This window comes from Harpia harpyja, chromosome 7, assembly GCF_026419915.1.
Source record: "Harpia harpyja isolate bHarHar1 chromosome 7, bHarHar1 primary haplotype, whole genome shotgun sequence".
Classification (NCBI taxonomy): Eukaryota; Metazoa; Chordata; class Aves; order Accipitriformes; family Accipitridae; genus Harpia; species Harpia harpyja.
The window spans coordinates 48,808,565-48,825,819 of NC_068946.1; the positions used below are offsets into that span (position 1 = coordinate 48,808,565).

Consider the following 17,255-nt stretch of genomic DNA (forward strand, 5'->3'; position numbering starts at 1 on the left):
AGCTGCAAATCTGACCTTGTCTGTAACACACTGTAGCAGTTGACAGTAACCATACAAAAAAAACTTGACTTCATGTTGATCAACAGGAATGTTTACTGAAAAAGAAAGCTTCACAGGCAAAGTAAGATAAATAATGGAAAAAAGAAACTAAATATGAGAAAGAAATCCACACATCATGAAGAGATCAGCATTATGCACTGTATGTGCCTGAACTCAGGATGCGCAACTCGGATTTTGCAGACTCAAGCTACAGGGGTTTTTTTATTTTCTTCTTAAATAGTTCCTAAAAGAAATATCAAAAATTCCACAAACCGGTGCTTCTACAACCTGTCATGCAGAATAAAACTGTTCACTGTATCTATATTGTTTTAAGAGGCTTTTAGTGCCACAAGAAAATTACTAAGAAAACCAGCAAGTACTGACTCACTCCCTCTACCTTCCCCTGCAAATCAGGAACTGTGGCACGTAGATTTTAAAGCTAAATCTACACAGGAACTTTGGAGCCCGAAGGCTACATAAACCTACAACTAGATCAGAAGTGCCTTAACAAGCAAAAAAGTTAAAACTGTTTGATTATTAAACTCAGTATTTCAAAGAAAACAAAAGCTAAACTGTTGCACATAACAGGCTGCTTAGCTGCTTGTGGTGTGGGAGACTTCCCAGCACACACATGCAGCCAGCAGACTGAAAGAAAAACAGTCAAATGAAAGATGCATTTTACATAAAAAGACCGTATTCAGACATAAAATCAGCATATCTAAAAATACTGTGGCCTACTCAGCAAGAAGTTTCCTGAGTCATAAAAAAAAAAAAAAGAAAAAAAAAAAGTCACATTTTTAGGCTTCCAAAAAAAGGGGGGGAGGGGGAACCCACATGGCTTCTGGTCTCTGAATATTAAAGTATTATATCAGCAAGTCTGCAATGTAGTCTCCAACACAATGCTTCACATCTCTAGTGTACCAAGACCTCCTTGCCACACTCTCCCTTCCGCATCAGGAATGCCACCACCGCTTGCCCATTGGTCAGTTAAAATGGAGTTTAAAAATGTGATAGGTGAGACAAAAAAGTAAGTTAAAAAAATGAATAAAAGTTGATAAAAACCTTCAGTTCTCCAAATGCACAATCTAATAACAGTAGGGTTTTTTAAAAATTAACTTTTGCAAAGATGAGGCTTTATTCAGACTGATCAGATCTATTCTACCATTGTCACTTGAAGCAAATATTTAAGTCACACGTGAAAAAAATGATACCGCGGGCAAGCTAGATTTCACAAGTATACAGTTTCCACAAGCAGTTCATACAGGGCAAAGCATGTCTGACTAATGTATGATTCACAGGGGAATGAGGCACACCCTGTCTTCTTCAGAGCAGGAATCACTGCCACTACAGAAAAAAATTCTGATATTAAAGATATCATAAGGCAGTACTAATACTGGATCACAGTATTCCACTAAATCACAGCTTGTCTTGCTTGCTAGATAGCACTGAAGAGCAGCAGGAGGGACTTCCATGGAGACAGGCAGGCACGTGTCATTTAATGAGACATGAACTCAGCTTTCCCACACTGAATTTGGGGCACTCAGCAGTAAGAGAGCAAGGCACTGCACAAATGGGTATAAAAGTATAAGCAGATTTCTATTAAAATCTGTAACACAGAACTGATTTACAAAATCCCAAAGGTGAAAACCTGAATTCAACCTTGATCATTCAGGTGTTTTCCTTTATTTCTCCACATTCAGCTACCTGAAGTGTTTCTGTAAGCCTATTAGCTCATTTAAGTAGAAAAGGAGAAAAAAACACCCAAAAAACAAGCATGGCAAAAAATTTTGTTGGATAATCAGGACCTTCAGATTTACTTTAGAAGATAAGCTACAAAGTATCCAAAAGCAGTCCACAGAGTCTCAATACATGTGTGCATATAGGTATATAGAGAACCATATACATACCCCCCCCATACTATCTATCAATCTACATATACATGGTGCTGGTATTCCCCAGTGACTTCCCCGCAACTTCTTCAAAAGGCAGTGGGGTCTCACACACCATCCTCTGGCCTATGCAGATGTAATGATGTGACAAACAAAACACGATTTTTTTGTAGGGGCCATTCATACCACAAATGGGGCTGCGGTAGCAACTAATGAAGGTTCCTTCTAAGATAACTCTACTAATCCACATGTCAACTATCAATGGAGAAATATCTCTAGTGTCACACCCTCAAACTCACACCCTGAAATTGCAAAGTGGCTGCATACTGATCTGCCCGAGACATCTCTGGAAGGACAGCCAAAAGGCCTTCCACAACGTTCTCAACTGCACTAATGGGATTTCTTGTATGTGCTCTCTCACCTAGAATAGATGTTTCTGAGGCTATGACATGAAAGCAATGTCACTTGAAGGTTATTTACGTACTAGTCATGCAGACAATTTTAAAGCCAAAAGGAAACAGCACTTAGGGTAAGAACTTCTAATGAGAATGTCATTAGCAGAAACCCCGCCTGCAAACCACAAACCATGACCGTGCGCCTTTGCTCCACTTCTTTCCTGTCCGCAACAGATGTCATTCTGTACATATTCTCCCAAGTTATACACCCTAGTTCTAGCACAACTGCAATTTTAACGAAAGGGTGAGGAACAGGGGGACAACTGTTTTGCGGGCAATGCATTTGTTTAGCTGCTCTGAGAAGCACAGCAGAAATGGGATGGCCCAACACGAGTTGTATCCTTGTAATTTTGCTCACAGCTCCATGCAAAGACACAAGTTAGCCAAGCACAAGCAGAGAAGAGCACTAGAGGACGAATGTCACCTCATCTTCAACTTCTGTAGGGCAAATCCAGGTTACAGCCTACCCCTCAGCTACTCCTAATGACCTGGACTAAAAGCAATTTCATGCATAGGACACTTTTTTTTAAATGTACACACAAACAGGAATAAGATGTACCTCCAACATTGGCCCCACTGGAAAGACGCAATGCAACTTTAAAAGCAAACATACAAAGAAGAACCACTTTTCTGTGGGGAGAGAAGAGTTATGGGAGCGGGAGTAACAAACCTGAAACTCTCTGGAAAGAAAGTCAGGACTACACTGAAATCAAAATGGTCTCTCTCTGGTTTACTTTCAAGGTGCATAAAGTTAAAAAAACAAATATATATGTAGAGGGATTTTTTTTCAGGGGGCTTTTTTTGTCATTTTTGCTCATCCAACTGCTGTCTCTTCATGACCGTTCTGAATTACTGTACATCATCTGAGCCACAGCAATGCTGTGCAAGCTCTTACTCAAAAAGCAGCACATCCATTGCCTTGTATCTTACCTTGCAGATGCAATGGGCTTCCCAAGTGCAATAACCTGTACAGCATACATGTTAGCTTGTGTGAGTCCTAAAATTCTGCTTTGGCACATACCACAGCCTGTGCACCAAGCCCAGCAAGGTTTCTCTAACTAAACACACCTCTACATAAGTCCTATCTATGCAGAACCCGTTCAAGGGGTCATGCTCCAAGCAGGTCTAACATTCAGTGATGAGATTAGGCTTTACAAAGTTAAACTGCATTTATTCTTAGAAGTAAACTGATGCTGCCTTTTTGCAAGGTGCCACACTTGCCCAGGCAGCAGGAGATCTGCAATCCGTATCCTCTTCCATCCAAATGGGTTTAGAGCCATTCTCCTGTTTTCCCTAAGAACCTCTTGCCATTTGCTTATAAACTCTCCTGAGGCAAGAGTGCTTTGCATTTCTTTCCTGAAACCATGTGGAAAAGACTCCAAGAAACGAGGGCCAAAGACAAAAAACAAGATCATTGCCCAGTAACCAGAACACGCATCTTAAACCAGGTACGATTAGAGTTTTGATCCCTACTCCAAAGACTGCTTAATTATTTTATTCCATGACCATACAGGCATGGATGTAGATACATTAAAGACATGCTATGTACTGCTTCCTGGAAGAAATTCTGAGTTTTCCAAGTGATATTGTGCCAAGAGGAGTCAAAAATTATCACCACACATTAACAGCTGCACACAATGGCACACCGGCCATTTAAAAGAAACAGTAACAGTTGAGTGGTTTAAAAGAAGTAATTCCTGCTAATTTCTGAATGCAATACTGACACCAGAGCCCAGGAGTTTCAGGCCTGGGAATCATTATTTGATTAAACTATTCTCCTACAGTTTGAAATTGGATGCCCACGACCTGGAAATTTTAAATGCACCTGGCATTTCTGTTGTCTTCCTTCGACAATTCCCACTCACACGCTAGCATCTCCAAATCCTGTGCTGAGCAGCCGAATGCACCAACCTGGATTTCATTCCACAGCTTTCTGAAGCTCCTTCATGGGTCTAACCCAAAGAATTCAACTGAGAAAAAGGCTGCATGGGGCCATTTCTTCAGAGTAACCAAGAGCAAAGAGAAACTCCAGAAACAGAGGCCTCAATTATGTAAAACAAAGAATAGTGAAGAATCTTATTAAGTCTGTTGCCTTTGCGCATCAATTGCCTTCATTTGCATGGTCTGCAAACCATCTCGCCATTTAAATCCAATCTCATAACCTCATTTCTCTCAAGACACCACAGCAGTGTATTCTCCATATATACTACTTGGACACCAGCAAGGACTGTTACAATATTTGTAAGTGAATCTGCTTGCTAAAATAAACTTTATCTATGCAGATCTCCTCCATCATAGCTTGACGCTTTGCTGCATAACAAGTTTTACAGAAAAACAGTTAAAATGATTGCACAAAAGAGTACTTCTCTTTAATATTTCAATTTATGACATTTCAAGCATTACTTATAAATTAATAAGTAAGTAACATTATTATGAATGGCTCAAGATAAGAGATACAAAACCAAGAAAGGTTATTTTACAATTTCACAGTTTCACAGCAGGCCACTGTGTGAAGGCATGCAAGGTAGTGCAGATGCAACTTAAGTTCGTTGAAGCATGTAAATTCTTTGTTACAGGTGTGCATACAGCAGCAAAATTCATTGCTGGCTAAGCTACCTTAACTCTAGGAAAATTGTAATTAAGTGAGCAGGTTGTAGAAGGCACTACAGAGAAGCTCAGAAAGTGGGAAGATTCTAAGGAGGACACACACATGTGGTAATATATTCAAAAGGGCATGAAATAAATCAAATGGGAAAAACTCCAAGTTTTTAAACAGAATGGAAAGGGATTCTGCTCTTCAATCCCCAACTCCTTACAGATGGTCTGTCCATCAAATGCTTCATCAAAAAGCACTTAATATCCTTTCCTGTTTTAACTGAATAAATTCTACATAGACAGAATTTATAAGATACATACAGTGGTTTTACTGTCTGATGTCTTAAGATAATAAAACTGCTTTAAAAAGAAGTGGAAAACTTCTGAAACATGGATGACCCCTTTCATCTTTCTTGTACAACAGATGAGACTGAAAAGTCTAGGGAGTATTTACTTTTCAAATCCCCATAAAGTGAAATAATAAGAAAATGGTGAAAGAGGAAAGCCATCCTGCCCCTTTAAAAAAGGTCCCAGCTCTAGCATCAGGTCCAAACTGGTTAAGCAGCAGCAGAAGTCCCCAAAGGAACTGATTATATTAGGAAAATGGGACTTGTATTAATAAATTAGTTTACTATCTCTTTTCAAACGTCCTTGATAAAACATAAGATAGCAAAAGACTTTGAAATGAGTCACGCTTTTCATATTTTTCTATCTTTAGCTAATATATATATTACCTTTTACCCACCACTAGTTTGCATTTTTAAATAGCAACTGCTTCTGTCAAGTTTTAAAACACTTGTTGATCAAAAATGTTTTAAGTCATCAATAGTGAAAGCCAAAGAATTAGCTCTCTAAATGGAAAAAGCACACAAGATTAGAAGTGGTCTCAGATGAAGAATCTTGTTAAACTGTAGATGAAACACGTGAAGGGATAGTAAAAAGCGAGTATTTCAATGACATACGGGACCCCTAGACACCAGAGATGTTGCAAATCTGGCAGTTTGCAACCTCGGCCTTGGAATTAACTGCATTACTATGTATCTGAAACTATTTTCTTACAATATTTCCCCCGAAAAATATCAGTCCACTCCAACAAGAACTTTCACCTTGACAACAAATACTTCTTTGCCACATACTATAACTGTCACAGTAAACCAAACCATAAGCAGACTGAAGTGCCATGCAATTTGAGAAGTGAGCTCAAAAGCAGCTTGAAAGACAAATGCTTCTAACATTTATTTCCCAAATAGGGAAAAAAAAACCCCTCTATAAAAGGTTAACTTATCTTTAAAAGTATCTATATTGTTCTCTAGAATATTTATCTAGTGCTCTTTTTATCAGCAGCTACATCTAAAACTCAAAGCACAGACACGACTGTAATGCTTGCTACTAAAGTCTAGCTAAAATGGGTAGCAAAAAACCGCAAAGTCATGGTCACAAATAGCCAGACCAGAACCCTCCAAGTGCGTGACTAAGAGGAACATAAAGGCAATAGCAGCCTCTGCTACACAGCATTCAGAATAAATTAACACACATTGTAATAACAGTCTCCAGGTGACAGTTTTTACACCAGTCTGGAGAACAGAGGAAGCTACCACATTGTGCAGCTTCTAATTTTACTAACATCTGGATGGAGTAGAAGAGAATCTACTTTCAAATTTGCTCTATGTTTACTTGCATCAAAACTTAAATAAAAATAAATAAACAAACAAACAGCAGCACTGATAACTTTACTCTGGTAAAGTTCTCTTCTCCTATAAGTAAACCGGAAGATAAGATGCATTTATTACCAAAAGACTCTAGCATATGATTGAGTCATGAAAAGCGTACTTGAAAACCAGCCCATGTTTAAGTGTTTAAGACTAACAAAATCCAGTTCAGGCATCCTGATTATATTACAATCTAAATTTGTAATCCTAGTCAATTTTGTATTTGTAAAATCCATTTCAAATATTTAATGCTGACGTACTTTAACACAGAAAATAAAGTTAGCCTTCCTTTGACTACATTTTCCTCCAAGTAAGAAGAGCAAACGGCTTTGGATATTATCTTTGTATAATGAAAAGTAGTTTGTGTTGGCAAAAGCAGAATGCTCTCTTTTTACTTACTGCTTCCTTTGAGACTTCTAGACTAATTCCTTTTAACAAGTGTCTTAAAAGTGCCTCTGTGTTACACCACACCCACACAATACTAACCTACACTGCTAGGTTTTTTTAATAAATTTATATTTAATTTTTATGCAAGTTTTCTGAGCATTTTCCACATCCTGACTATTCCATGTGATATTTCCAAATAATGAGAAAAGAATGCCCCAAAAGTTTGGAAGTCTGCATGACTAATTATTTCATAGTATAAATTACTTATTTTGAGGGGGAGATTAATCTGGCAACTTTCTACATCATTTGCCCAAAATAAGATGAACATTGCACAGACATTTAACAGGAAGAAAAAAAACAGGAGAATAGATTAACTATACATACATTTCAACAGATAAAACAAGGAGGGATCAATTGAATCAACAAATACATAATTTCCAAATAAACAAAATCTTTCACTTGAAGAAATGAAATAGGCAAAATCTGAGTCATATGATGCAGAGCCATAGCTGATATAAACGTGACTTAATTTGGAAGTTTTTCCAAACAAATGCAATACAGTGGCTAAAACTGTAAGTTATTCCACATTAAAAAAAAACTTGAGCGTTTGCGCTTACTATTTGCACAATTTCAGCACTTGAGAGCTCCAGCTTTGAACCAACAGCTAGTATGCTATCATCCCAACCACACCAATCTGAGCAGAGGGTAAGACGAAACTGAATAGACAGAGCATGGACAGGAGAGAAGGAGCACACAGCAGGCACTGCAGGAGACTCCCAGCACACTTCCAATCTGCCCAGCACACTGGTTACCACTCCAGCAGTTCAGTAGGTAACCAAATGTCTTCCATCAAGAACAGGCTTGCATTAAAACACCAGTTTACATATTTATCATTTTACACCATGTTTCTAATAAAAGACAGCTTCCAATTAGAAACAGTTGTCTTGTAGAAAAAAATGCCCCACAAAGCTGTGGACAATACCATACCACTGAATTTTGTTTAGTATAAAAAGCAGGTCTCATTTAATAAGGTCACAGGGATTTTGAAGTCTGAGTACAAATATGCAAGCAGTCATGTTGTGAAAGCTCTTGCAGATGATAAACAGCATGATAAATCTAAGGCAAGTCATGACAAATAAAATGCTAATACTGAAAAAATAGGTAACAGACACTGTATCAACTAAGAATTAAAATTTGGATTCATTCATTGATAGCAGGGTATAATCAAAATAAAGTATCAACAGACAACCTCTTGTCTGCATCTTGCTCTCTACAGACTGAGCATGCCAAAACACATCCTGTGCACAGCTGCAACCACTTGCAATGACCACAAGAGAATAATAAAGAGAAAAAGGAAACACCAGGGAAAAAAAGAGAAAAAAAAAAACCTAAATTTATCCAGAGTTTTTCCATGTCTAGTCTTAAAAATGCAAACTCACAATCTGAACAAAAAGAGAAAAAATTTAATTATGTTATACCCTACATTAAGTCAGTGGATGAAATGATGACTTTTTCCATTTTGGATATAATCCTCCTTGACAACTGATTAAAAAAAAAAAAAAAGCAAGCAATATATCAGCACTAGCACTTGGAAAGGTCAGATGCTTCATCTTGATGGTTAAAATAATCCTGCTATGGACACTAACAAGTTTGCAGTTAACTTGGTATTTTTAAGCATCTACCCAAGGATGATTTTTGTTAGATTGGTACACCTAAATATACTTTAGTTCAGTGACTAAAACTAAATATTAAAGCAACAGAGATTCCTTTTCCTACACAGAGCAGAAAAGAACTCGTGAATTTCATTAGGGACAAACTGAAATATGTTTTTCATTATTTTACCTTTGAATTTAATGTTTTCTCCTTGAAGTCTTTAAATTAAGAATGTTTGTCCAAAATTAAAGTTAAAAAAAAGTTTGTTTGAAATTGTCAAAGCCTTTTTACATTTCCCAAAGACTACAATGATGAAACTAAATGTTGAAACATCATGTTGAAACATTTAAATTGCATAAACTAAAAGACCAACTGCAAAGTTTCTTACGTGTGCCTATAAAATAATACAGAGGATGGATTACTACACAGGAACTTGTACAGTATTTCTGAACTCCTAGAAACTGTATTTTCAACTAATTTAGACAAGCAAATGTCCACCAGACTCGTGCAATCAATGTACTTTCTGGGCAGAACGTTCAAGCCAGGTACTTAACACCAACCAAGAAACAAGAAGGGAACCTGCCCTGTCCCACCCACAACCCCTACCCTCCCTCAAACCTTTCCTCACTACCAAGGCCGTTCCCTGGCCTCAGTGACTGTGCAAGCTTCCCATGCACACATCAGCAGGAACTTATGTCAAGTGTAAGTGGGACACGGTAAAAGAAAAGCAGAAACAGAAGGACTGGAAGGTGCCGTGCATCTTGGATGGCTTCCGACACGCATTCAAATAAGATATAAACTGATTCCTATAGTGGAATTCCAAAATACACATATATGTGTGTGCGCATAGGAATATATATATATTCCTAACTGAATTCCTATTACTCCTCATTATATTGTATGCTTTGTGCGTTTAGTGTTGCAACATGGACTGTGATGTATTAGAATCATTTAAAAGACACAAGATACCACAGACCATCATGGGTCTTCAGAAACTATTTGCAATGATTTTAAAAATTTAGTAAACCACAATTCTCAATCTAGCACAACTCCTTTTTCCACGTTAAGGATGAAGCATTTCCCCCTCCCTCCCTAACCAATTCAGCTACTGGCAAGCAAAAGATACTCTTAAAATCCTGGAAGAGTATTTTTTCCATATTCCATCAAGGAATTATTTTGTTCATGCTTTCCATACTGAAAAATTACTTCTGGGATGACACAACATAGAGGAAATTCATCCCAAAAGAGAACATTTTCATGAATGCTGGAACCCAGAAAAGGTCATGACAAGATATCCAGTTTAAATATTAACTGCAAGAACATCGCAGGGCTGAAATATTTATACTAAATGGAAGTTATGATTTGAAAATCTGTGGAAATAACCCATGTCTGGAACATTAGGAAAGAAAAATCATTTCAAGGTCCAGTATAAGATACTAAAAAGTTGCAGAGCAAACAAAATACAGGCTGTTATTTCCCCTTACCTTGTTTTTATAGCACTGGATTTCTCATCTCACATGTCTTTGTTGTCTATTGAAAACTATTAGCTTTTCATGGATCTTGTACTTATTTACACTACACGTCAAAACCCACAAGAAAAACAGAACAACGTAATCCTGTCATAACTTCTCACATCAGAAGACACTCAACCCATAAATACTTTGCTCTACTTAAGAGCATGAAGCTATACAGGTGTTGCATGAAGATTAACTAGAGAAGTAGGGTTTGTATAGAAGTCCCCCAATGCAAAGCTCGCTCCACTGTGCACACCACCTGAGCACCAGCCAACTTCAGCTTCTCCTGAGGTTTCACGTGCCCAAGTTTATCCTTCCTTCTTTTACAGCAGAACTGGTTATAGAAATTGAACAGTCAAGAAACTCTCAGAGATATATGTGACTCATTCCAAAGAGTCCAGCTTGCAACTTCATGTCGAGAAAGCTTGGAAATCCTGAGCAGCCTCAATTTGCCAGGCTCTCAGCTCCAAGAAAACCCAGACTGCTGGGAGGTGTCGAGGGACTCTTGTGCTCCCATCACAAAGAGCAAGTCTTTCTCCAGCCAACTGTGAAACCCTTAATTCTCCCCTAGTATTCAGGAAAGAAGTAGTAAAAAAAAAAAAAAAAAAAAAACCCAAACACATCCGTTTTTGTAACCTGTGTAAGGGAAGTGAAAAAGGGGCCTAGCTCGGCATATGAGTGGAGATATAAGAAAGCAAGATGCGAGACAACAGTTTTTCCACACAATCACATAACCAATTTACTCAAGAAAAGGCTAACCAACATACATGATCCTACCAAGAAAAGACTCAGGTACATTAGAGAACCTCATCACCAGTGACACTCAAGTATTGAACGGATCCACCTGAAAGCCACAGAAAAATGGCACGCAAGCCTACAGAAACAGAAAGCCTAGGTGTAGAAAATACAAATCATTTTCTTTAAATCACTTTCATCGCTAAAATTCTCATTTTGGAACTGCAGTAGGTTACACAGCCACTTACTTCAGCTCAGCTGAAGAGCCATTAATTTGAACACTTGCAATTATGTGCCATCCCAAAAGAGTTAACTCAGTGTTATACAAGTTTATACTAAGAAAAAAAAAAAACGCATTCACACAGAAAGACACAGCTAAAATCTACTTGTCAACCTAATCAAGCTAAATTCTGAAGTGGCGTAGGAAGAGCTTTTAATCATGACTTGCAGGCTGTACTGTGCTCGCCTGTAGAACAGGCAGCAAGAACTATTCAAATACCCAAAAGGCACAGAGCAAAAGACTGCAGCCTACGGAGATTAAAAAATGAGTAAAGGCATTTTTCTTTCTTTGGTCTGTTGTTCATATACTTTATGGAAATAATTCCATGTTATTTTTATTTTTTGTATTTTTATTTTAAAATGCATGTAATCCTTAGATACACTACAGTCTGAAGTAAGTCTCATTCACAGCATACATACTAAGTTAGTGAACATCATAAAAATCTACCAGTGTTTGAAAGATATTTAGAAAACAGCACACAGGTGCTACTTCATAGCTCATTGTTGAGGGACATGGTACCCACATTTTCTGGAAAGAAGGGAAGGAAAGGGGCTCAGCAGCCAAGTGAAATCGAATTCAGTATTAACATAGACGAAGATTTCCTGACAATAAGGTCCACAATGTTCTTTTATAAATTGCCCAATAAAACAACAATATACTTAAAACTAAACCAAACAATGCTATCAATTAGAAAAAGAAATAATCCTGGTTTTAACAATCGTGTTAAATTAACGGAGCTCTTCAGATTTTTCATTTCCATGTGTGTAGTGTAATTAAGAGGACACTGCTTCAGACAAGTAGCTTTTTTAAACCACAATTAAGTATCTACCTGCTCTTACTAGGTATCAGTTACCTTACTTTCTAGATACCACATTTGCTTAAGCAAAGAATTCAAATTTGAAGGTAACAAATGTAACACTGGAAGAATTTTTGCTGCACCCATAATCTGATTGCCATGTCACTGACTTCACCCATTTGCCAGCTCCAGCTGTATGACACGTACTTGGATGACCCCAAAAATGTTTGACTAACCTGTTAAAACCTCAAATGACAGGGATCACGTGATCTCCCCAACCTCTTCTGTGCTTTGGTCTCTCTATGCTTTGAAAGGGGTTCTTAAAATTTATCTAATCTGTGCAGGCTGATGCTGAAAAAGCACAACTCCGCCACCTTTCCCACCCATCTCTTTCCCCTCAATCTTAGCTGGCAAAAAGGAACACACACACAAAAAAACCCCACTCAGATCAACAAACTGAACCTGTGGCTACAGGCACAAGACATGTAGGAAGACACCCTTAATACCTCTCCTACATCTGCCCTTTTGCTGATTAAGGTAAATTCTCCTTGGACTGTAAATTAATTATCATCCTCTCCCTCTAAAAAAACCCTACTTACTGGAAAGTTTGTGCAGTTTTAAAGCCTTGCCTGTTCTAAACAAGGCAGTTCCTTTCAAGCTTTCTGCTTTGGTTGTATTTTCAAAACCTCTCTTTTCCTCTTTTCAGGGGCTATCTTTAATTTGTCTGCTTGCTTTCAGTTTCGTAGACAAGACAGTACCCTAGGTGAGACCTCAACTGATCTGCATGGAGCACAAGGCTGACATAATTTATGTGCCATGTTCTCACTTATATACACAAAATGAGATGGGCTGGCAGGGCTGCACCAATTAAAAAAAAAAAAAAGCAGCTATGAGCATGATTATGCTATCACATCCCACTGCACTACTACCCACCTGTTCCTTATCTCAAGTATTAGGTTTTCCCCTTTGTAAATTCACCACTTTATACCTTTGCCTACTGAAATCAATGAATTTCAACCCCAACGCTCTGTAATGTTTCCAATGCTAAAAATCTTTGCCCCCAGTTTCCTGAAGCAGAACTTCAGGGAAGAACAACCTCAGACTATGAAGTGCACGGAAAGGAAAAGCCCGGAGAGCAGAATAGGTTGGACTGTGTTTAAAAAAAAAAAAAAAATACAGGTGCACAATAAAACAGTATCTTAGAGAGATCTTTGAAGACTGGAGGGAAATAAATAAATAAAACGGGAGCAAGACTTGGTTAACATCATATTCAAGAACATTACAGAGTATGCCCTGTGCACTGAAGTTGATTAATGGAGAACTTACACACAGATCTTCCCCAAGAATATTTAACACTCAGGTCCCTCTGTATACCTCTCACACTAAAAAGACGAAGTTGTTTCTTACACAGCTACATGCTAGCATGCTGTTCCTGCTTGGCATCACTGAAAGCTCTAAATGAATCTCTCTACTCCAGTGGTCACAACCTATATTTTGCAAACCTATAAAGTCAGTAATTATGTCTTTAATGGGACTACCTGCAATGCACAAACATGTGGGACGGGAAAAAGCCTCTAGTGGCATGCAGCAGATTACATTACAGATCTTTTGTTTTGAAAGATTAACAGTGCATATACACATCATGTTAAACTCACGTATGCTTCCATTACACTCAGCTACACACTCTCACTCCTGCTGTACTAACCTTCCTTCATCCCACAAAATTCAAGGTTTTAGTTCTTGCTCTAACTACAGGTATGACTTCTTCATACAACTGTTAAACATGCAGACATTATAGACACATATATACCTGCTCTTCTGAAAGACCAATTTATTAATGTCCTACACCAAATAGATTCTCTTGAAGGGAAGATGAGCACATACTTTCAAAAAACAAATGCCTGGATTTCAAAAGAACATGCCCTTTCAGAAGAGTACTGTAAATACCTGTACATATAGAGCATTCATTGAGAAATTTGATTACTTTTAGCAAGATGGACAAGAAATGAAACCAAAAGATGAGTTAAAGAATCTGCATGCCATCAGCAGTAGCTAAAGAGGAAGAGCCTTGAAAATATACCAGTACTTTCCAATGAAAAACTGATACATAATGCCTAAAATGAAATATTTCGTCTTAAAAATCACACCGCAGACAGCAGGTCACAGAGCGGTTTTCACTTCCTGAGCGTGCTCCTGCAAGCGGTACCACGTAACCCTTCCAGGTCGGCTTCCTACAGACACCTCTAAGGGCTTGCTCCCCAACCCAAAGCCTCCAGGAGCCATGCCACGGCGGAAAAGGGAGTCTGAATCCCGAGGGCCTTCTCCCGAATCACTTTTTATGCCATGGATCACTGGCACCGCATTCTCTTCATCATCTGGTAGCTGCTAAATAAAAAGAAGAGTTTCTAAAACGGATTTGGTTCAGGTTTGACACTGAAAACTGCCTTATAAGGTATAAAAGCCCGAAAGCAGGAAGAGGCTTTGACAAAACTAAGGAAGTTCCTCTGCGCTTGCTCCGTGGAGGGGGAGGGGTTTTTTCCTTCCACAGAGAGAAGTAACACAGAATAAATGACATTATCCGCATATTAAAAAAAATTAAAAAATAAATGCATAAGAGCCCCCCCAGACGGCACCCGACGGAGCGGTGACTCCTCCACGCGAGGGCATTTCAGGAGCTCGCCGGCAGCCGCACAGGGCAGCCGCACGATCGTTTTCCCCACTCGCCGCCCCCGGCTCCGGCAGCCGCGCAGGGTCCCCCCGCGCCCCGGCGGGCACCGGCCGAGGAACCGAAGGCGGCTGCTCCGAGCGGCCCCGGCCGGCGGGGCGGCCCGAGGGCTCGGCGAGGGCGAGCGGGGGGGAACGACCGGCGCGGCCCCGGTGCGAGCCGGCTGCCGGAGGCGCGGACTGACGGCGGGGGAGCGGGGCCGCGCCGGGACACCCCGCCCCGCCGGGCGGCCGCGAAGGGCCCGACGGAGAGAGCGAAGGGAGGAGAGGGGAAGGCTGCCGGCTGCTCCCCACAACCCGGCCCGGCCCTCCCGCTACCGGCACCGCGGCGACCCGGGCGCGGCTGCCCTGCCCTGCCCGGCTCCGGCCCCGCCGCGGGCAGCGCGACCCCCGCCGCCATCTGCAGCAGCGGAACCCGCCCGGCCCGGCCCGGCCCCGCCCCGGGCGGCACCGAGCTGTCAGCGGCCGCCCCGGCCGTCGCTCACCCCGTGCCGCAGTCCACCACACAGGCCGGAAGCCGCCCTGCCATGCTCCTCGGTAGCGGCGGTGCTGGGGACGGCGGGCAGCCCTGGGCGCGCTCCGGCTGGGCTCGGCGGCGGGGAGTGAGGGCACTTCCGCAAGGCGGGCGCTCCCTCCCCCGCCCGCTCCCTCGCAGGCACGGCCCGGCGAGCCCAAGATGGCTGACCCGCCCCTCCCTGCGCGCGGCGGCGAGGGCGGGCGCGACAACCCCAGCCCTCGGTGACGTCCGATCTCGCGGCCTCGCCCCTGCGAGGCGGTGCGAAGCGGAGCGGGCGGGAGGGCCGGTTCCTGCCCAACTCCCGCCCCGCCAGCCGCCGGCCTCCTGAGGGGCGGTGAGCAAGCGCGGCTGGCTGAGGTAGTATTGTAACGCTGAAAACCTGAGAGAAGACGGGGCGAGGGGTTGTGAGGCGCCAGGAGGGTGCTGAACGTGACGAGGGGACGACTTCTTGCAGGCCCTGCCGCTGAGGGGCCGAAAGCTCTCCCCAGAAAACGTGTCACCGAGGGGGAAATGCAGGAGGCCACGCTCCTCCTGCTGCTCGTTGGCTTTGCCAGACATTAGTTGAGCTGGCGAACGAAACGCCTGCTGGGGAAAGCACCCCACAGCACCAGCCCTGGGCAGCCCAGCCTCCCTGGAAACCCGCTTCCCCTCAGCTGCATTCAAGGGAAACCCTCCAGCCCATCTCAACCATAGACCTGCACAGGAGCACCGAACCCACACCCCACGCTCCCCATCCTTTAAAATCCTGCAGCCTGAGGCGGGGTGGTGTGCTGCTGCCAGGTGAGCCGAGCAAATAGCTTTTCCCAGCCTCCCGCCAGCGCTGGCTGCCCGCTGCCTGTGCCGCCATCTCTGTGCCACACTCCCACACAAATGGAGGAAACTCGTGTGGCCCTGCCCCGATCGGCTGTCCCAGCACACCCACCGATGGGATCGGTGGCATCCATCGCTGCTTGGGTTTAGCCATACGCCCCCGTCCTCCTTTTGGAGGATTTTTGGTTCCAAAGGGGGCAAGGGTGTGTGCTGTTGGGGCTCTAGCATTCAGCTGGATAAAGTGAAAAAAAAAAACCTGTTCAAGGGCTTGCTCTTTTCTTTCTCTCTCTTTCCACCTTTCACAGCCCTTCAGGCTTTGAAAGGACAGATTGCTGTGTCCACCAGGCCTGGCCCAGTTCTTGCCCCATGGTGTACTGTAGCCACATGCTATTTTTTCTTTGTTTTCAAAGTATTTTGATGTCTTAACAGTCCTGGTATTGGGGCTTTCAGGTATTTTAAGTCCTTTGCTTGCTGCTACAGCTTTAGCAATGTGAGGATGAAAGCTTTGTGGTATAATCCAATGTCATGCTGAGGACAAATTTGGTAGTCCATCAAAAAGAGTAATTGCCAGGGTTCAGCCTGCACTAATGGGCCTTAATGGCCATAATCAGCCTCACCTGGGGCCTCCACCCCACACTCCCTGCCCAAGGACACAGGAGACCCATTTAAGCTCAGCCCTGGGCCCTCAGTTTTTGTCTAAATTATGCTGTAGGTGTGTGTTGTCTTAGCCTTGCTTTCTGGCTTGATATTAGACTTGCCTTGTCGCTATGGGCCTCCTTGGTTACCATCAGTGGCCCTAGTCCTGGTGTGCAGACTGACATACTGGCTTCACCTTGGACCTGTTTCACCACTGTTGTAGTTTAACCCCAGCCAGCAACTAAGCACTGTGCAGCTGCTCTATCACTCCCCCTCTCAGCTGGACAGGGGAGAGAAAATATAACAAAGGGCTCCTGGGTCAAGATAAGGACAGGGAGAGATCACTCACCAATTACTATCACGGGCAAAGCACACTTGACTTGGGGAAAATTAATTTAATTTATTGCCAATCAACCACAGTAGGGTAATGAGAAATAAAACCCAATCTTAAAACACCTTCCCCCCACCCCTCCCTTCTTCCCAGGCACAGCTGCACTCCCGATTTTCTCTCCCTCC

The 17,255-nt window shown here is 42.0% G+C and overlaps 1 protein-coding gene across 1 annotated transcript in view; it reads right to left on the bottom strand.

Annotated features, from left to right (window-relative positions):
• Window positions 1–15,461, bottom strand: part of ACTR3 (actin related protein 3) — a 31,303-nt gene extending 15,842 nt beyond the window's left edge. The window contains exon 1 of the mRNA XM_052791823.1: window positions 15,262–15,461. Within this exon, the coding sequence (XP_052647783.1) occupies window positions 15,262–15,305 (44 nt within the window). The 5' untranslated portion in view covers window positions 15,306–15,461. The remainder of the gene's footprint in view (window positions 1–15,261) is intronic.
• Between the last annotated feature and the right edge of the window lie 1,794 nt (window positions 15,462–17,255).